The sequence below is a fragment of the Gossypium hirsutum genome, chromosome A12 (assembly GCF_007990345.1).
Source record: "Gossypium hirsutum isolate 1008001.06 chromosome A12, Gossypium_hirsutum_v2.1, whole genome shotgun sequence".
NCBI classification, from domain to species: domain Eukaryota; kingdom Viridiplantae; phylum Streptophyta; class Magnoliopsida; order Malvales; family Malvaceae; genus Gossypium; species Gossypium hirsutum.
Genome location: NC_053435.1, coordinates 21,589,826 through 21,612,295, shown reverse-complemented (window position 1 = coordinate 21,612,295; position 22,470 = coordinate 21,589,826). Strand labels below are relative to the sequence as shown.

The window sequence follows — 22,470 nt, the reverse complement described above, 5'->3', positions numbered from 1 at the left end:
CTTTACAATCGGAGGTTGTGCAATCAGTTGGAAAGCAACTTTGCAAACTATAGTCGCTTTGTCTACCACTGAAGCTGAGTACATGGCGATTACTGAGGCTTGTAAAGAAGCTATTTGGTTGAAGGGACTCTTTAGTGAACTCAATGAAGACCTTCAAATCAGTACAGTATTTTGTGACAGTTAGAGTGTAATCTTTCTTACAAAGGATCAAATGTTTCATGAGAGAACAAAACACATTGATGTTCGATATCATTTTGTTCCTGATATTATTGCTCGTGGTGATATTATTGTGAGCAAAATTAGTACTCATGAAAATCCTACAGATATGATGACTAAGTCACTTCCTATGACCAAGTTTGAGCATTACTTAGACTTGATTGGTGTTCATTGTTGAAGTTAAACCCTTAAGGGGTTTTATGGAAGAGGTGGAGAACTTGTTCGTTGATAGTTCGCGATGAAGAACTTGTTCATTGAGAATTCGTGTCAAGGTGGAGATTGTTAGAATTAAATAACCCGAATTCTTATTTAAATAAAATAAAGTAGTAAAATAAAATAAAAGTAAAATCTATATAGAACAACACTTCTTTTATTTTATTTTAGAATAAGGTTTTTTAAACCTTATTAAACTCCATCTATTTTATATTGATTAGAATAAGGTGTTTCAGTCTTACTAGAATATGGCTTTACAAGCCTATAAATAGAGATAGTCTATTCCTCTTGTAATCATTCGAATTCGACATAGTGAATTTTCTTCTTCTCTGCCCGTAATTTTTTCCCGAAAGGGTTTCCACATAAAATCTGTGTGTTCTTTATTTTATTTTATTTTATTTTCACAAATATGATAATATGAAATTTTAATTAATTAATTGAATTTATTTGTTGAAACTTAAGATTATGGAGAGTAAAATGTTTATGTTAATTTCATAAAAGTAAAATTTTATTAAAAACAAGAAAAGAAAATAATTTTTTTCATAAGTAATTGAAAATATGTAGGGAGTATTGTAAATAATATTATTAAATTATTTTTAAATTAAGAAAAATTATAAAGCTATAGGACTAAATTAATAAATAGAAAAAACAAAAACCTTATCAAAATAGTAATAAAAAAAGTTGAAAATAACTTTTTTTTTGAGGGATAACCTTTTTCTGTATCTTATATATATAAAATTAAAATTTTATCACGTATGAGTATTTAATATTTTAACTATGCCACTAACTTTACACTGGGAAAGAATTCACAGGGGTGGAATGACCAAGGACTGTTGCTCGGAATCTTCATTTGAGAGTTTTCCAAGTCTTTAAGAAAAATGAGGCATAATGAAATTGGTTCAAGAAAAAAGGAGCGTTTATCTATTTATTATTTTTATCGATTACTGTAGAACTTTGGAGGAAAAGAAAGCTTCTTAGTAACTTCTCCTATGTCCGGACGAAAACAAAAAAATAGCATATAAATAATACTTGAGGGATTCTGTTTCTGTCTTCCAAATTGGTCATCATTGAATGCTAATTAACATGTCATGACAAAAAGCATCACATCATGGACATGACATGCATGAATTCAAAAGATAAACACATAACATAAACTCATCAAGCTCGCCCCCCCCCCCCAAACTTCCTTAGATATAAATACAAACATCTACTTAGTAAGTTGTAATAGTGTAAGTGTCCCTATAGAATTTATTAGAGTTACTTGGTTTCTTTTCCTTCCTTTTTCCATGTTTTAAAAGCTCATGGCATGCTTGGAAATGTATAATAACTCCGAGCACAAAAGTCATCACCACTGCGCCCCAATGAGCCCAAGAATCTCTTTCTCAAATGAGTTTGTGGAGACTCAGCAGATTACGAGACAAGAGAGGAGCTCAAGGGAGGCTCCAGTCTCCACAGACTTTGAATTCTCAGTCTCAAACTACTCCATGATGAGTGCTGACGAGCTTTTCTATAAGGGTAAGCTTTTGCCATTTAAAGATACTTGTAGCAATCATATGCAAAGGACTTTGAGAGAAGAACTTCTAGTGGAGGATGATGATAATGATAATGTGACACTCAGCCCTTCCAAGGGTTCCACAAGGTGGAAGGGATTTCTAAGTCTCAAGAGAACCCACATTGGTTCCAAAAAAGCTAACAAGAGTGAAGGGTCCGTGGAGCGATTGGGTAACAATACTAGAAGATCTGGTTTTGTTCATGAGGACACCCATGTTAACAAGACTTCACAGGTGAGAGAGAGAAATAAAACAACTCTTTTCTTTTTCTTTTCCCTTTATTAAGCTAACTATATGAAGGTTTGTTTGTTTAATCTAATTTCATCAATGTTATTTGTTGCAGGACCTTTTGAGTGAAGGAGGGTCAAGTTTCTGAGATGTGGACTTTGGAGTATAGTTGCACTTTTTGAAAGGTATAACTTGTAGAGATAAGGAGCATTTTTTTTTAAAAAAAAAAAGAAAAGAAAAAGGGAAGGCTGGAAATGACCTGAGGTTTGGATAAATTTGTAGGTCTTAAAACTTGTTTTAATGGGGGGTTTGTTTTAATTTTTCTTTCTTGTTTTTTTCTTCATTTGAGGTGTAGTCACAAGTGTTCCATTTATCTCCAAGGAGATGGGTATCTGGCTGTTTGTTTGTAAAAAATATTTGCAGCTCAAGAACTTGTTTCTGATGTTGAGCAATTCATAGATTTATCCTAGACCCTTTCGTCATGGTTTTTTTTTTTTTAACTTGGATCTACTCATGTAATTCCCATTGATGCCTATAAATTAATGCATGAAAAAAAGAGAAACAGGATCTGGGCACATGTTAGTAACTCTTACATAGGGAGGTGGGACGGTGGAAGAGGAGTGGAAGGACTGGCAAGTGATCAGCAATGAATGTGACAGCTAATGCACCACTGTTCTACATATTGTTTATTATTTGCTTAAGGATATGAGTGCTAGCTTTTAGGCCATACTAATCTTGATTTAGGATTCAAAAGTGGTTGAGGATTCAAGTTACTTTCTAAGCTTTCATTAAACCATAAACTAAATGCATGAAAATTAATTAAAAAAAAAGTGGCAAGCAGGAACACTTGCCTCGTAGTGTTCCTGTCTGTCTGGTCTGTCGATCCTATTTGACAACCTCGGGTCTGATCACAGTTTCACCAAGTAATGAAACCACATTCAAGAGAGAGCAAGCGGTATGGTAGCATCAATCCTCCACCAATGTCACATAATCATCCAAGGAATTGGGGAAAAACAGAACTGGTAAAAAAACATAACAATCAATGAAACCTGAGTGAGAGAGACAACTAATCTCACTACAGTTTACAGATTTCCTACTACCTACTAATCTCCTGTCGAAATCTTTGAAACAAACTAGGGTTGCCATTTTGCTAGAGTCGCTGAGATAATGCATGTACATATGTATAAGACACATTGGTACATCAAATCTGAGCTCATTTGTTTCTGCCTTATATTGCAAAGTCTCAATTTCAACTCGGCTAAGTTTTGCTTCAAAATTTCATTATTATCTCATCCTCTTGCTGGCTGCCTAATGATCTGTAGGCCAGACATCTTATTCTTCTTTTGAACGGAAACTAGTGGAAGAGATTTTGGACATTTCCTCTTTGTAGTTGTATTTCCTCTTTGTAGTTGTACAGCTCCTTCACCAGTTTCTGCATCTTCTTCTTTTTTCAGAAATTAAGTTATAATGCAAACCTTCTGACATGAAAGCATGATCTTTAATATACCAAACAAGGACACCACTCAACTTGCCACCATCACTTTGTTTTGTATGAACATCCAACTTTAGGAGTCTAGGGGCCCATCCTGTTCACTCAAATCCTTTGCCCTTACAATGTAATATATATCTTAACACCTTTGCAGCAATGATAACATCCATCATAGACAAATGATAACATATAACAGATCCAAAATTAAGTTTCATATTTCATGTGCTAAGCTATAAATTATCTAACGAGGCCTATGCAATCGCTAAAGAGAGAAATAGACAAATGACAACATTTAACAATATCATAATGACCTCAAGTGAACAATCCTCAAGTAGTTTCAGACAAGACAAGATAAATCATAAACTAACAATTTAGTTATACTAGGACAAAATCATAGAAGTTGAACTTGTCATTTCTTAACTTTAACATCGGAGCACTTGTGCTTAAGCTTCATAGGCATAATACACGCATGATCATGGAAAACTTTATTATACATCAGGAGAAGGAGATATTGTCGCATTTAGCAACACTCTCAACATGTGACAATGTTTCATTCTTTTCATACAAGTATAGTCAATAGAATAAATTGCATAAGAAGCCACTTCTCTTGCACCTAGATCATTAAATTTCTTCGTCCGATCAGTTGATAAGACATGCTGAGTTTCAATGTCCCTTGTTCTTGAGAGGAAAAGGGCCAAATTCTAGACATGGTTCGTCATCTATGTTTCAGAAAGGAACATGCATCTACAATGTTTGACATTCTAGCCAATCCCACACTGCAATGAACCCACTTCCTGAGAGTACAATCACCTAAATATTCCTTTAGCAGCAACATGCTTCTACCCTTCATTGGTTTTTGTATGATGTGTCTAGGGGATGAAGCAAAAACTCTTATTTGGATGTAAATTAGTTCATTTTTGCGTAGTAAATCTATTTCTCCTGACTACTATCAAAATGTCCCAACAAACTAATAAAATAAAATAGATGATGATAACAACCATATATGACCCATGAAGATCTTATGAACTTTCTACAAATATCAACATGACAGGTAAGTGGTAATGAGTCCACTCCTGAAATGGATGGCATTTCTACCCTCTCCCTTTCAATCCTTATTTTTCTTGCATTGTGTGTGCGTTTTCCTAGTTGACCTTCAAAGAGAACATATATGTTTTCTACCCTGTCCTTTTTGTTTCGCCTACCATGTTTTCTTGTACGAAACAAAATAATGGAATTGATTCCAAATCTTTGCAATCAAAATTCAAACGAGTATAGAAGGATCTACTTCGACCAATGAAATTATAGAATTGCAGATCAAATTAGAATCCACTTTCAAATAATCTCACAATAAACTTGCCATAATGCACGTATGAGGGCTGTTTTATAAGCAAATTTCCCATGTATGTTTGTTGCGGAAGCGACGATAATATTAATAACAATATTATCAGAAATATTTAGATAATTATTATGCCAACAATTATACTAAGAAAATTCCCAGTTAAATTGGAGGGGTCACAATGGTCCCGCTTAAAACCCAACAACTAGACAGAACTCACTTAGATATTTATAGCAATAATAACTAAATAAATATAACCAACATAAAGCTATTAAATATAAGCAAACAAATAAGAAATAAAATACCAGAGATTTAACGAGGTTCGGCCAATTTAGCTTACGTCCTCGGACACTACCAAATTAATATTTCTTCTAGAAATATTACAAAGGAGAAGATTTTGGGATGATACAACCAAAGGGGGAGGGGTTCTATATATAACAAACCAAACCCCCTCCCTTTCTATCTTTTCCTAATGTGGGATATTGCCAATATTCAACAAATCTCCACCTTGGCGATATTCCACATCTTCGAACATCTTCTCATAACACAAACTTCAATAGTGTCTTCAAATTTGCGCCAACGACGCCATATCAAATGTGTCGGACATTGATCAAGTCTAAACAATGTTCAAACTTGGCCCTTGTAACCACTTTAGTCAGCATATCTGCAGGATTCTCCGTAGTGTGAATCTTTTGGAGAAGTATCTCCTCTTCTTCGAGAATTTCCCGCACAAAGTGATAGCGAACGTCTATGTGCTTCGTTCGTGCATGAAAAACTTGATTCTTTGCTAAATGAATAGCACTCTGACTGTCAGAATACACCTTAAGTTGTTTCTGACCAACTTCCAAGTCTTTAAGCAATCCATGAAGCCAAATTGCTTCCTTCACAGCCTCTGTAATTGCCATATACTCTGCCTCTGTTGTAGACAAAGCCACCGTGGACTGTAAGGTAGATTTCCAACTAACTGGCGCTTTCGCTAAAGTAAACAAATAGCCAGTTGTAGACCGTCGCTTATCCAAATCACCTGCATAATTAGAATCACAATATCCAACTATGCATTGACCAAATGATTCATCCTGCTCGAATGCCAATCCGACATCTATGGTATTTTGGAGATACCGCAGAATCCATTTCACAGCTTGCCAATGACCCCTGCCCGGATCATGCATGTACCTGCTAACAACACTAACAGCCTGTGAAATATCTGGTCTCGTACATACCATTGCATACATCAAGCTTCCAACTGCATTTGCATATGGGACTTTTGCCATGTACTCTTGTTCTTCCTTAGTCGTTGGAGATAACTGGTTACTTAGTTTAAAATGAGGAGCAAGTGGGGTACTTACAGGTTTTGTACCTTCAGACATACCGAAACGTTGTAGTACCTTCTCCAAATACTATTTTTGTGACAGCCAAAGTTTGCCCCTCTTTCTATCCCGAGTTATTTCCATGCCGAGAATCTTCTTAGCTTCCCCTAAATCCTTCATCTCAAACTCTTTACTCAACTGAGCCTTCAGTCTATCAATCTCCATTTGGCTCTTTGCTGCAATCAGCATATCATCAACATACAAGAGTAAGTAGATGTAGGAATTATCTTGAAGCTTGCGCAAATACACACAATGATCGTATTTGCTTCTTTTGTACTTCTGGTCCTTCATGAACCTGTCAAATCGTTTGTACCATTGTCTCGGAGATTGTTTCAATCCGTACAACGATTTGCTAAGTTTACACACCCAATTTTCTTTACCAGCAACCCTGTATCCATCTGGCTGAGTCATATAGATTTCCTCCTTCAAATCACCGTGTAGAAACGCGGTCTTCACATCAAGTTGAGCTAGCTCCAAATTCAACTGCGCTACCAAGGCCAACAAAATTCTAATGGAGGAATGTTTAACAACTGGAGAAAATACCTCATTATAGTCAATTCCCTCCTTCTGAGCGTAGCCTTTAGCCACTAACCTTGCCTTGTAACGAACATCTTCTTTGTCGGGAAATCCTTCTTTCTTTGCAAATACCCATTTGCAACCAATCGCCTTCTTCCCTTTTGGTAGTTGTGCCAACTTCCACGTCTTGTTTTTCTCTAGAGATTGCATTTCCTCTTCCATTGCACCTAACCATCTATTATTCTCTAAACTCTGAATGGCTTCGGTGTAAGTGGATGGAATATTATCAACAACTGGAAGTGCATAAGCTACCATGTCAGTGAAACGAGCTGGTTTCTGAATTTCTCGTCTCTGCCTTCTGACTGCAATTGGCTCTGATTGCTGTTGAGGTTCTTGGGTAGAAACCTCTTCCTCATCTGACTCTGCATCTGCCAATGAAGAATCACTAGTGGTACCTTCTGCTGGAATTACCACACTCTGCTCAAACTCCACCTGCTGCGGAGTACACTCCACCTGCTGCGAAGTACTACTCACTCCTTCTAGATTTACCTTATTCAACATGGCAGATTCATGAAAGGTAACATCCCTACTGATTATCGTCTTCTTTGCCTCTAGACACCACAAACGATATCCCTTAACACCAGCATTGAAGCCCATGAATAGAGCCTTCTTTGCTCTTGGATCTAACTTTGATTCTTTCACATGATAATATGCAATAGAACCAAAAATGCGCAAGGTGTCATAATCAGTAGCAGGTTTTCCATACCATTTCTCCAAAGGAGTCTTGCCATTTATAGCAGATGATGGCAAATGATTGATGAGATGTTGAGCGTACGTCACAGCCTCAGTCCAAAACTTTCTATCTAATCCAGCATTAGATAACATACATCGAACTTTCTCCACAAGCGTTCGATTCATACGCTCTGCCACCCCATTCTGTTGCGGTGTTCCACCTACGGTGAAGTGCCTTACTATGCCACAATCTTGGCATATCTTCAGGAAAGGATCGCTTTTATATTCTCCACCGTTGTCTGATCGGAGAACCTTAATCTTCCTTCCTGTCTGATTTTCAACTTTAGTTTTCCACTTAAGGAAAACTTCAAGCACCTCATCTTTGTTCTTCATAGGGAACACCCAAACTCGTCTGGAAAAATCATCAATAAAGGTGACAAAATAACGTCTTCCTCCAAGTGATGGAGTCTTGGACGGTCCCCATACATCAGAATGCACATAATCCAGAATACCTTTAGTATTGTGAATCCCAGTGCCAAATTTCACCCTTCGTTGTTTTCCCAGAACACAATGCTCGCAAAATTCAAGTTTGCAAGTCTTTGTACCTTTCAATAATCCTTGCTTGGCTAGAGTTTGCAAGGATTTTTCACCAGCATGGCCCAAACGCATATGCCACAGCTGTGTTGCCTCAGCGTCCTTCTTGGTACTCGTAATTGCTGCTGCTGTTGTCCCGACCACTGTACTACCTTGGTAGTAATACAGATTGTTCTTTCTTATGCCTTTCAACATCACCAATGCTCCTGAAGTTGCTTTAAGAACTCCATCTCGTATTGTCACAACTAGGCCTTTAGATTCTAACGACCCCAAAGAGATGAGATTCTTCTTCAACTTTGGGACATATCGTACATCCCGCAAAATTCTAGTAGATCCATCATGACTCCTCAGTTTAATTGAACCTATCCCGGCTATTTTACACGTGTTATCATTACCCATGTAAACAACCCCTTCATCTAGTTTTTGAAATTCAAAGAACCATTCCCGAATGGGACACATATGATAGGAACAACCAGAATCCATGATCCACTCATCTGCATATAATGTTGAAGATGTCATACTAAGAGAAAAGTCTGACTCTGCTTCACTATTGCATTCTGCAACATTTGCATCTTGCGGAGTCTTCCCTTTTTTCTTCAATTTTGGACAATCTTTCTTCCAATGTCCTTTTTCTTTGCAAAAAGAACATTCATCTTTGGCAACAGCTCGACCTTTGGACTTTCTTCTCTTCCCCTTAGACTGACTTTGCTGACGACCTCTTGTTACCAATGCTTCCACTGCTGCTTCACCTGAACCTTTCAACTTATCCTTTCGGCGTAGTTCATAGCTATACAATGCAGCAGTTACTTCATTGAAAGTTACTTCCGATTTTCCATGAAGTAGGGTAGTTTCAAGGTACTCAAACTCCTCAGGAAGCGATCCCAACAACATTAACGCCAAGTCTTCGTCTTCAAAAGTCACATCCAAATTCAACAAATCAGCCACCAGCTGATTAAAACTGGTAATGTGCTCGTTCATCGTGGTACCAGGAACATAATTGAAACGAAACAGTCTTTTCTTCATATGCAACTTATTTTGACTGTTCTTCTTCAAGAATTTCTCCTCCAATGCTTTCCACAATTTACTTGCAGAAGTCTCTTTACTGAATGTATACTTTTGCTCTCTGGAAAGACATGATCGAATTGTACCACATGCCAATCGGTTGATGGTCTTCCATTCTTTATCATCAACCCCTTCTGGTTTTTCTTCCTCAATGGCAATATCTAGACCCTGTTGAAAGAGGGCATCTAGAAGCTCACTTTGCCACATGCCGAAATGACCTGTTCCATCAAAAATTTCCACTACAAATCTCGTATTTGCAGTTCCAATCCTCGGCAAAATGTACGAAGTGGAAGTTGTTGATATGGATGGTTTTTCTTCTGTCATTTTTGCCATAGCTTCTATTTAATAGCCACCAAATGCGGAATACCCACAAGCTTTCGGAAATGTTTCTGATGTGTAATATCAGACTAAGCTGCAAACACAGAGCATACTACAAAACCTTGGCTCGGATACCAATTGTTGCGGAAGCGACGATAATATTAATAACAATATTATCAGAAATATTTAGATAATTATTATGCCAACAATTATACTAAGAAAATTCCCAGTTAAATTGGAGGGGTCACAATGGTCCCGCTTAAAACCCAACAACTAGACAGAACTCACTTAGATATTTATAGCAATAATAACTAAATAAATATAACCAACATAAAGCTATTAAATATAAGCAAACAAATAAGAAATAAAATACCAGAGATTTAACGAGGTTCGGCCAATTTAGCTTACGTCCTCGGACACTACCAAATTAATATTTCTTCTAGAAATATTACAAAGGAGAAGATTTTGGGATGATACAACCAAAGGGGGAGGGGTTCTATATATAACAAACCAAACCCCCTCCCTTTCTATCTTTTCCTAATGTGGGATATTGCCAATATTCAACAATGTTTGCTCTTGATTTGGCTGCCAGAATTAGCCACATGCAATCCTTTTCTGATGACACGAGATCTAAGAATCGACAACATACATCCTCGACATCGATGTCATTAGGTTCAATCACGGCCTCCTCGTCGATTTGAAGACCAGTTATTAAAGAGAAATCTTCAAATATAATGGTGGCTTCCCCACATGGCAACTAGAAGGTAAATGTTTCTAGCCTTCATTTTTTCACCAAGGTGGTAACCGAGTTCAAAACGATGCGGAACCTTTCCGCCCTAGATGCCATTAACAAACCAACATCCTTCAAGGGTTCCCCGATTTGAGGATCAGATTTCGAGAATTATAAATTGTGTCAGACCCGAAGAGCTCAATCTATCGACTATTAAATGTATAATATAACCATAATATTGAAATTTAAAGAAAATCTTACCACAACAATTTTAAAAAAAAAATTGAGATGGAGCTTTCACAATATTGAGAGCATAGTTGGTAATGTGGTCTAAGCATTTTTTTTATGATAAATATGTAAATGAAAGCAAAGTTTTTTGGTGTAATTAGTGAGTTTGAGAAATGCGAAGATTATAAAGTTTTTAGTAGGAAGAAAGGGAAGGGAAGGGTGGGTATTTATAGAACTTGACAATTATGAGAGTCAACTTTTACTATATTAATTAGGAATGGTTGGGATTTAGGGAAATTAATACCCCGACCAGACCTCCTCAAATTAAACTTGAAATCCATGAGTGTTGAGATCCTCTAAATATATTTGTGTACTACCACTTAACATGCATGACATATATTATCTTGATGATTAGATACCATGAAGAACTCGACATCTGTGGATATCAAGTTATTCGCTCAAAAACGTATTTTGAGAAATAATTTTATTATAAACATAAATTAACAAATAATATTAAATTGTCTAATAATATAGTGTAAAAACCATATTAAAACTCTATAAATACAACTATCCAAAAGAAGAGGTAAAACTTGAGGATCTTAATATAATACAAATTAAAATATAATATTTCATAAAAAAATAATTCTAAGATCTTTAAAATAATGTTGTACTTACTTGTTGCAGAGTTGAAGCCGACTATTGGATTTGATGAAAAAACAAACAGTACGATAAATTGATTTAACCTTTCTCTATTCAAATTTGAGGCAAAACTTTCTACTTCCTCATCAACTGTTTGTCTTGAATCAATTGACATCTCTAATATATAATTACGAGTTTAATTATTATCAAGATCAAAATTGCATCTCTTCATATCAATTCTTATATAACATGAAATGCTAAACTTGCTTATAAACTAGAATCGACTAAACCTATGCTCTGATATGCTAAACTTGCTTATAAACTAGAATCGACTAAACCTATGCTCTGATACTAAAACAAATGTAACCCCCCTTACTCGAGTTTAATCAATGACCTAAGCAAAGGATGCCACATTTTAGCCCTAATTTCACTATCCTTAATGTTTATATTTAACACTTAATAATGACATTTTAAGGTTATTTAAGGCATTTTGGAAAATTTCTCAACTTCTCTTACAAAGCATATGCAAACGAAGGGGTTGTTCGAGACTTGTTCGAAGTAAAAAAAATAAAAAAAGACAAAACAGAGCAAAGGTATCGATACCTAGACCTTCATACTACTCATTTTTGCATTCTATTGATGATGTACCGATACCACATGTCATAACATGCTAGAATCAAGACCTAGCAAGCTAGACATGAAGACTTAAATAAGTAGAGTCACCATTAAACAATTTTGAGATATGTCGATTAACCATCTATTGCCTAATGTTTTAGAACTAATCCTAAGGAAATATCTTAAAAGCTAAGAATTTGTCTCAGTACCAAAATTTGGGTTCAGGAGTACAGTTATTTATAGGGAAAGTTAGAGCACCACTATTGTGACAGCCGATTTAGGGCCTAAACGGAATAGTGATTTCGAAACCAAAAATTCGAGATAGAACTAATTATTTTGTAATTATTTTGAGGTCTATGATGTGGTTGCATGTATTATGTTCCGATAATGTCTCGTACCCTGTTCCGCCTTAGAACATGGGTAATGGGTATTCATTTTTATTGGTATCAGAGCCAAGGTTTAGGCGGTTCTCGAATCTACGTACTATGTGTGAAAGTCTATCTATACATGCCATAAATATATTGTGATAGTGTGATGACTCCTGACAATTTAAATTGTGTTTTCATATAGTAAATGGATCCCGACCGAGCTATGTCTGATGATGGTTCGATTTTAGCCGAGTTGAGGGCTAGGCCATTATTTCTTCAGCAAATTTGTGAAGCTCAGAAGAATGACAGTGAATTGCAAGCCAAGCGAGCTCAGTGTGAATCGGGTTGTAAATCAGATTTTCGAATCAGACCTGATGATTGCTTAATGTTCCGTGAACGAGTTTGTGTATTGAAATTGATTCAGAAGATTTTACATGAGGCACACAGTGGTTGTTTGTCAGTTCATCCTAGTAGTACGAAAATGTACAACGACTTGAAGAAAGTATATTGGTGGAATGGTATAAAAAGAGATATTTCAGAGTTTGTATTGAGATGCTTAATTTGTCAGCAAGTGAAAGCAGAACACCAAGTATCTTCAGGTTTAGCTCAACCAGTGATGGTTCCCGAGTGGAAATGAGATAGAATCATGATGGATTTTGTGACAGGTTTGCCTTTGACTCCGAAAAAGAAAAATGCCGTCTGGGTTGTGGTTGATAAATTAACAAAATCGGATCACTTTATACCAGTCTGTACCGATTACTCACTTGATAAGTTGGCTGAATTATATATTTCTGAAATTGTGGGATTACACGGAGTACCTATGTCTATTATTTCGGATAGAGATCTGAGATTTATTTTGAGGTTTTGGAATAAGTTGCAAGAAGCTTTGGGTACGAAATTGAATTTTAGTACAATATTTCATCCACAAACTGACGGTCAATCAGAAAGGGTAATTTAGGTACTCGAAGATATGCTTCGATGTTGTGTTTTAGAATTTGAGGGCAGTTGGGAGAAATATCTACCTTTGGTCGAGTTTGCCTATAACAACAGTTTTCAATCGAGTATACAGATGGCACCGTACGAAGCATTGTATGGTCGCAAGTGTCGGACTCCTTTGTATTAGACCGAGCTTAGTGAGAAATAGATTCACGGAGTTAATTTGATAAGAGAAACCGAAGAGAAAGTGAAAGTAATTCGTGTTTGTCTGAAAGCTTCTTCAGATCGACAAAAGTTAAACGTGGATTTGAAAAGAAAAGATATTGAGTTCCAAGTGGTGATAAAGTGCTTCTGAAAGTATCTCCGTGGAAGAAAATTCTAAGATTTTGCCAAAAAGGCAAGTTGAGTTCGCGTTTCATTGGGTCGTATGAGGTTATTGAAAGAATTGGACCAGTGGCATATCGATAAGCTTTGCCAACCGAGTTGGAAAAGATTCATAATGTTTTTCATGTGTCGATGCTGCGATATTACCGTTCTGATCCTTCATATATGATTCCTCTGATAGAGATTGAGCTTCGACCGAATATGACTTATGATGAGAAACCAATAAAGATTTTGGCTTGAGAAGTTAAACAGTTGAGAAATAAAAGTATAGCCTTAGTGAAAGTATTGTGGCATAGACATGGAGTAGAAGAGGCTACATGGGAACCGGAGGAAGCCATGAGAAAACAGTACCCAAACCTCTTTACTGGTAAGATTTTCAGGGACGAAAATCCCTAAAGGGGGGAGAGTTGTGACAGCCTGATTTCGGGCCTAAATGGAATAGTGGTTTTGAAACCATAAATCTCAGATAGAACTAATTATTTTATAATTATTTTGAGGTCTATGATGTGGTTGCATGTATTATGTTCTGGTAATGTCTCGTACCCTATTCCGGCTTAGAACACTAGTAAGGGGTGTTACATTTTTATTGGTATCAGAGCCAAGGTTTAGGTGGTTCTCGGATCTACGTACTATGTGTGGAAGTCTATCTATACATGCCATAAATATATTGTGATAGTGTGATGACTCCTGAAAATTTAAATTGTGTTTTCATATAGTAAATGGATCCCGACCGAGCTATAGCTGATGATGTAGAAAGTAATGCGCCGGCTCCCGCACAAGGGACTGCACCAGCTGAGAGTAGGCCTGAGACACATGATCAGGGAGATAGGGCTCGGGAAGCCTTTCTCCGTATGATGAGTAATTGGTATACATAATTTGTTTGAGCAAATCCGAATGTTCAGCCTCCTCCACCCCCTCCTATTCCCCAACCGATTCTTGTAGTTCCTCAAGGTGCTGAAATGGTAAGATTGAGCAATCCCCTAGTTGATAAAATTCGAAAGAAAGGGGCTGAAAAATTCATGGCTAATATAGATGATCCCGAGAAAGCAGAGTTTTGGCTTGAGAATTATATCAAGGTATTTGATGAGCTCTCTTGTACTCTCAAAGAATGTTTAAAATGTGCTATATCTTTACTGAGAGATTCAACATATCATTGGTGGAAGACATTGGTATCTGTGGTTCCGAAAGAAAGGGTTATATGGGATTTTTTCCAAGAGGAGTTTAAAAAGAAATACATAAGCCAGCGGTTCTTTGATCAAAAACGAAAAAAGTTCTTCGAGTTGAAGCAAGGTAAAATGTCTATAGCAGAATATGAATGTGAATTTGTTATACTCAGCAAGTATGCCCAGGAGTGTGTGTCTACTGAAGCTATTATGTGTAAAAGGTTCGAGGATAGGTTAAATGAAGACATCAGGCTGTTAGTTGGGATCTTAGAGTTGAAAGAGTTTGTAGTATTGGTCGATCGAGCTTTTAAAGCCGAAGAACTGAACAACGAAAAGAGAAAAGCTGTTAGTGAAGCTAGAGATGCAAGAAAGAGGCCAATGAGTAAGTCATTCCAATCCCAGTCAAAGAAGTCTAAAGAAATAAATCTTCGATTAACTGTTTTAGCTGGATATCCGCATCGAGATTATGGGAGATCATATTCGGGTTCTAAAGCTGAAACTACTTCAATGTCAAGTGTGGGTAATGTGAGGTCTAATAGACCCGAGTGTCAGATTTTGGTGAGTGTTGGGTGATTAGCAGGGCTTGTTTCAAGTGTGGTTCTCGAGAACATTATATTAAGAATTTCCCAAAAAGGGTTGAAGAAGAAAAATTTCAGAGTGTCAGATAGACTAGTGCTGCTAATAGAGGTAAACCTCCGAGAAATACTGGAAGTGGAACTAGTAGTAGAAGTGTGACAAAGGATTCAATTGGGAGACCAGAAGCTAGAGCACCTTCTAGAGCTTATGCCATACGTACTCGTGAAGAGGCGTCATCTCTCGATGTGATCACCGGTACATTTTCTCTTTATGATACTATTGTTATTGTATTGATTGATCCTGGATCTACTCATTCTCATGTTTGTGCGAATTTAGTATCTAGTTAGAGCTTGCCTGTAGAATTTACTGAATTTGTGATTAAAGTGTCAAACCCTTTAGGCAAATATGTGTTAGTAGATAGGGTTTGGAAAAATTGTCCTTTGATGATTCAAGGTCACTGTTTTCCGACTAATCTGATGTTGTTACCATTTGATGAGTTTGATGTTATTCTGGGTATGGACTGGTTGACATTACATGATGCCAGAGTAAATTGCAGACAGAAAACCCTTGAGTTGAAATGTGAAAATGGTGAAATTCTTTGGGTTGAAACAAATGAATCAAATAAATTGCCTATGGTGATTTCGCACATGTCTGCTCAGCGATATATAAGAAAGGGGTGTGAAGCTTACCTTGCATATGTATTTAATACCAAGATGTTTGAGTCGAAGCTCGAATCAGTGCCGGTAGTCTGTGAATTCTTGAATGTATTTCTAGAAGAATTGCCTAGGTTGCCTCCAATCAGAGAGGTAGAGTTTACCATTGATTTGTTACCTGGAACTGCACCAATTTCAATTTCTTCGTACAGAATGGCTCTGAATGAAATGAAAGAATTAAAGGCTCAGTTGCAAGAGTTATCAGATAAGGGTTTTGTGAGACCAAGTTTCTCTCCCTGTGGTGCTCCCGTGTTGTTTGTAAAGAAAAAGGATGTATCTATGAGACTTTGTATTGACTATTGACAGCTCAACAAGGTGACTATAAAGAACAAGTATCCGTTGTCGAGAATTGATGATTTGTTCGACCAGTTGAAAGGGGCGACAGTGTTTTCAAAGATCGATTTGAGATCCGGTTACTATCAGTTAAGAGTTAAAGAGTCGGATGTGCCAAAAATTGTTTTCAGGACGAGGTATGGACACTATGAATTTCTTGTGATGCCTTTCGGTTTAACTAATGCTCTGACTATCTTTATGGATTTGATGAACCGAATCTTTCAGCCATACTTGGATAGGTTTGTGGTTGTGTTCATAGATTGTATTCTGATTTATTCTCGAGATGAGTCCGAGCATGCTGAACACTTAAGAACAGTATTACAGATTTTAAGAGAAAAGAAATTGTTTGCTAAATTCAGTAAAAGTGAATTTTGGCTTTATGAAGTCAGATTTTTGGGGCATATAGTTTCGGGTGATGGTATTCAGGTCGATCCGAGCAAAGTTTTGGCGATTGTTGATTGGAAACCGCCAAAGGATATATCTGAGATTAGAAGCTTTTTGGGTTTAGCTGGATATTATCAATGCTTTGTCGAGGAATTTTCAATGATTGCCTCTCCTATGACTAAGTGCAGGCTACTACATGTACCGGATTATTGGTCGCATGTGTAGTACTAAGAGCAGGCTACTATGCGTACCCGATAACTTCGATCACGTGTGTAGTACTAAGTGCAGTCTATTACGTGTATCAGATGGTTAGGTTACGTGTGTAGTACTAAGTGCAAGCTACTACGTGTACCGGATAATTGGTCGCATGTGTAGTACTAAGTGCAGGCTACTATGCGTACCAGATAGCTTTGGCTACAAGTGTGAAAATATGTGCGGGCAATTGAGTATCAGTTATTATTCCGAAGAGTTCAACAGGAAAATCGATCAAGTAAAAATACATGTAAACATGATTATATGATGAATAAGTGCAAGTATATGTTTAAGAAAATTTTGAGCAATATGCTTGATATTTGAGTGAACTTCGATAAGACAAAATGGATTAAGTGAAATTATGTAAGAGTGAATTTTAGTGATATTTTAGCAGCAATTATGTTACTTTAAAAATTCACCAAAATTTTTTTAAGTTGAATTAAATTTCAAATAAATTATGTACTTAAAGATTAATGAGTCTATTTTCATATAAAAGAAACAGGGTAAGTAAAAGAGTTCTATATTATGTGATATTTTAATTTTTCTGAGATAGTGTCAGAATGAATTCAAGATCCCTTGTTCTGATTTGGAAAAATTGTTAAAAATTGTAGAAAAATAATTATAATTTATATGCTTAGAATATTTGATTAGTCTAATTTTAATAGAAATAAACAAGAACATTATCTGAGTTCTGTACTATGAGATATTTAATTTTTAGTAAGAAGAGGTCGGAACTACTGGACAGTGAAATAGGAGAAACTTTAATGAATAAACTGTACTAATTGGATAAACCAAAAATTCTGAAATTTTTATGGTAAGAAATTATATGAGTCTAGTTTTTTGGAAAATTAACAGATTTAAATTTGGAGTTTTGAAACTCCAGATATAAATGATTTAGTGACAATGACTCAAGAAAACAGCTTGACTTGAACATGAGATTACGTACTATTATGATTGTTTTATTTTGATAAATATGTTGATAAATTGTATATCACTTACGTACTTACTTACTAAGCTTTACGCTTACTCTCTTTTCTTTCTCTTGTCTTATAGTGTCACTAGGCCAGCTCGGAATTCGGAGATCGTCGAAGATCCATCCGCACTATCAATACTTTTTAGTATTTTGTAACATTATTTTGGAGTTATGGCATGGATAGATGACTTGGTTATTTTTTTATATGTCATAATTAAATTGGCCTAAAATGTTGGTCTTCAAAATTTAATAGTTCATTTTATATGTTCCCGTTGATGTTAACTAATATTGTTTAGATTATAGGACATGAAAATGTATGTTAAAAAAAATTCTATGTCATGATTTCATATGTTTGCATGTATTATGTTCCGATAATGTCTCGTACCTTGTTCTGGCTTAGAACACGGGTAAGGGGTGTTACAACTACAACACCTATCTAAAGATAGTACTACAAGACTCGATATTTAGGGTTTTTATTTTGAAAACTTTTAATTAGACTCCTAACTTAATATTAAAGGTCTTATCTAAACATACCTAAAATGAAATTAAACTAAATCAAAATCTAATAAAACCTAATAAGATTTTAAAACCTAAAATTTAATTAAAATATAAATCTAATCATACTTAGAATATAAACCTAATTCAAATCTAAATCTAATAAATTCATAATAAAAGTGTTAAAAAACTAAATATAATTAAACTTTGTCCTAAACATAATAAAACTTAAAATTGGGATTCAATTTTGTTAGGACAGTTTCTGAGCAGTGCCTAAGACCAGTGCCAACTAGTATTTAACACTACCCGTTCACAAACTTGGCCTATTTAAGTTAGCAAATTTGGCAACAAAAATCCTTAGGCTTTAATTCTAGTTGATAATTTGGATGACAACCAACCTACCTTTTATATTCAAACTACACAGCAACATATCTTGGAGATTTGTTGGGATTTGGATTGAAGTAATCAACTTCCCAAGTTGGATGTGTAACAGCTCACCCGATAAAGACTATATCAAGCTACTGTTTGACATGTAAGTCGATTAAATCAAGGGTAAAACATAAGTAAGTGAAGTATTTGTTTTTTACTATGTGACATATTCTGTGGAATTTTCCATTTGGCAAACTCTAGGTTTTGGCAAACTCTAGGGATTGGCAGACTCTTCTGTTAAGTTATCTAACAACCCTTGATGTTTCGGGCAAACTCTTTATTTCACAGCTTAATAGATTTGTTCCGTGTTTAATATATATTACGATGGCTCTTTTAGTAAAGTTGGGGTTTAGTTGAGACCTAGTTAGAACTGAACTAGGGTACTGCAGATGATTAGATTTTTAATCATTTTCTTCTCAAACTTCTAGAGTGATTGTGGGATCCTCTGACTTCCATTAAGTCTTTTTCCTAGATATCTTTGTTATATAAGGATATCTAGCTAGCATTTTTTTACTGTAAATACATAAATTCCTTCGATAATAACCTAAGGGTTTACCAGAAATTACCAGTAAATTGGTACTAAAAATGGTGTCAGCTAGATACTGGAAACTCCTCGTTAACAATTCCAACATAGAAATTTCTAAAGATTTAGTAAAGAACGCAATGAAGAAGAACAAGTGGAAACAAAAACGTATTTGAGTATGAACAACTTAAAAGCCAAATGAATTTGACAAAAATACTTGAATTTTTTAAAGCATTGTGGTCTTGGAGTATACCCCAAGTTTGGCGTAAACCCCAGTATAACAATAAGAAAACAATCAAATCAATTATATACTGAGCAAAACAGTTTCAGAAAAACATTTGGTAGAAGCCTTATAAAATTTAATAGAGTTATGTATAAATCGCAATATGGGTTATTTCCCATACAAAAGTTTCAAGTGCATCACTGGCAGTTAAACATCATTCAAAATAGTTTGACGTATATGCCTAAAAGATGATCTAATAATCCATAGTCAATAAAATTTAACATATATTTAAGGAGTTCATAAAATATCTCAGAAAATAATGTTTTAGTGAAAGACATAAATTATTACAAAGTTGGTTACTAACAGGTCTGCACGCAACCCTTCCAAAAGGTCATGCATGATACAAAAATTGACAAGTGGCTTACTACCAATAGTAACTCTGGCGTAGTCTCCTTCTACAAAATCCCTTTCTTCAATCAACACGCCTGGGAAGGAAAAATTAACAAAGTAAATTCAAACAAACTTAGTGAGTTCCATTTATAAATGTAACAAATGATATACAAGGATACTACTAGTAGACAAACACCAGTACTCTTAATTATACTCAACCTTTCAGAGAGATTTAGACATACTAAACATAATACACCCAATGGCATTCACAGTTCTTAGACGAACTCTATCTGTCAACTTAACACAACTCATGGGCAAACCTTATTCGCCCATTTAATCATAACTTAATACAATGAGAACGTTTTGCACATGAATTATACTCATGCCAATATCAGACCTAGAATTCAGAATCAAAATCAGAATTAGAATCATATCAATCAGTCATATTCATATGCATATACTCCACCTCTTAACTCATCATATCATTTCTATTTAGCTGAACATGTTTTCTCATGATCAGTCAGTCTAATTTTCAATATAACTACCCTACTAGAGGCATTACAAATCCTTCATCACATATCACCTTTCATATATAAATGGTACTAGGTTTGTGCAGTAAAGAGGGTATTTTATATTGAAACATGAACTGACCATACTCACGCTGACAATACTGATTTAACACCACAAAAGTAGACACTACACATTACGTTATTGAGAGGGATCACTTACTTTACACAATTTATACGACAAGAGGATTTATAACATACGAAAGTAAGAAAGAACTCACCAAAAACTCTACTACAGTAATCTACTTAGTAGGTCCCTTTCCCTTATTGCTTGGACCTTCGTTATCTTTTTTAGCAGAAATTACTAGTAAGCCGGAAACTCCTCGTTAATCATTGCAAATTAGAAATTTCTAAATATTTAGTGAAGAATGCAAGGAAGAAGAAAAAGTAGACGCAAAACGTAAAAACATGCTAGCTAGATATTCTTATATAGCAAAGACATTCAGGAACAAAACTTAGTGGAAGTAAAAGGATCCCATGATCACTCTAAAAGTTTGAGAAGAAAATAATTAAAAATCTAATCATCTACAATACCCTAGTTTAGTTCTAACTAGGTCTCAACTAAACTCAAACTTTACTAACTAAGCCATTGTAATATATATTAAACACAAAAACAAATCTATCCAGCTGCGAACTAATGAGTTCACCCAAAACATCTGGGTTGGCAAATAGCTTAACAGAAGAGTCCACCGATCCCTAGAGTTCGCTAAAACCTAGAGTTTTTCGAATGACGAATCCCATAGAATACGACACACAGTAAAAAACAAATACTTCACTAACTTACTCATTTTCTACCTTTAACTTAATTAACTTTGTAACACCCCAAAATTAAGTCTAGAAGTTTTGAGGGTATTTTAAAAATTTTAGCCTTAAGGTATTCGAACGTTTATGTTATAGTACCTCGATAACTACCACCAATTTGCATAAATAATCATCCAAAAATGCGTTAAAAATGGGATTAAATATGTCAGTTTTATCATTTATGAATAATGTGGATATTTTGGCCTTGTGATCTTATGAGACCGTTGGATATAGTTGGCATGCCATAGGATTGTGAGTACTCACCTTTGTGATGTGATTTTTAGGGCATTGAGGCCCAGGGACAATTTTTGTAGAGATAAGAGAATGTGAGCTAAGCTCTATTCATCGAGATATGTGTGTTTGGTGAGTTAGAGAGTGTTAGCTATATGCTTCACATATGGGATAGGTTCCATTCTATGAGTCATTTTGGTTTGTTGGAGATTTGTGTATCTGATATGTGGTGATAAAGTCCTCATTATGTTTCATAATCTCAAGAGCCAAACTATCATAAAATTAGGTTGAATGTGATTAAATGTGATTTATATGTGTTGTGATATATGCTTAAATAATCATGTGATTAATGTGATAAATGTGTAATAGTATAAATAGAAAATGACTAAATGTGTGAAATATGATATTAAAGTTAAATATGTTATGACTATGTGACATGTATTCTTAGTCGATGCATAGTGACTCATTTGTGTAGTGGTTGTCCTGATCATTCGATGAGCTTGTTAAGCTCACCCACTCCTCTTTAACCATTACAGATAAATAGTGTCGGTGTGGTCTCGAGAGGTGATCCAAGCCAGAATCTTTAGTTGCTATTAGTAGGTGTTAATTTATTTACTTGAGTTTTAGGAATAAAAGGCAATATGATAGATGTTATGTTGACTTTGCTATGATTTTTAGTTGTTTGCATGCCTATTATACTTGGAAAATTATTGACTTTAAACTTGATGTTTGGGACTGGTATTTGGGACATTTTGGTGCTAAATTTATGTGGCATTTGATTCATGATGTTTTGAACTAGTTTGGAATGATCTATGTAATGATATATGCTCTGTTTTTAATATTTGAAATAGATGTACCGATATTCAGGTTTTAAATACGATGCCTGTGCAATTTTTA

At 35.4% G+C, this 22,470-nt stretch overlaps 1 protein-coding gene across 1 annotated transcript; it reads left to right on the top strand.

The window, feature by feature from the left end:
- The first annotated feature begins 1,653 nt into the window (after positions 1–1,653).
- LOC121203558 (uncharacterized) lies at positions 1,654–2,424 on the top strand. Its single transcript, XM_041083940.1, has 2 exons — positions 1,654–2,213; positions 2,323–2,424. Exons 1-2 carry the CDS (start codon positions 1,731–1,733, stop codon positions 2,353–2,355), a joined length of 516 nt encoding a protein of 171 aa, XP_040939874.1. The 5' UTR covers positions 1,654–1,730; the 3' UTR covers positions 2,356–2,424.
- Positions 2,425–22,470: the final 20,046 nt, after the last annotated feature.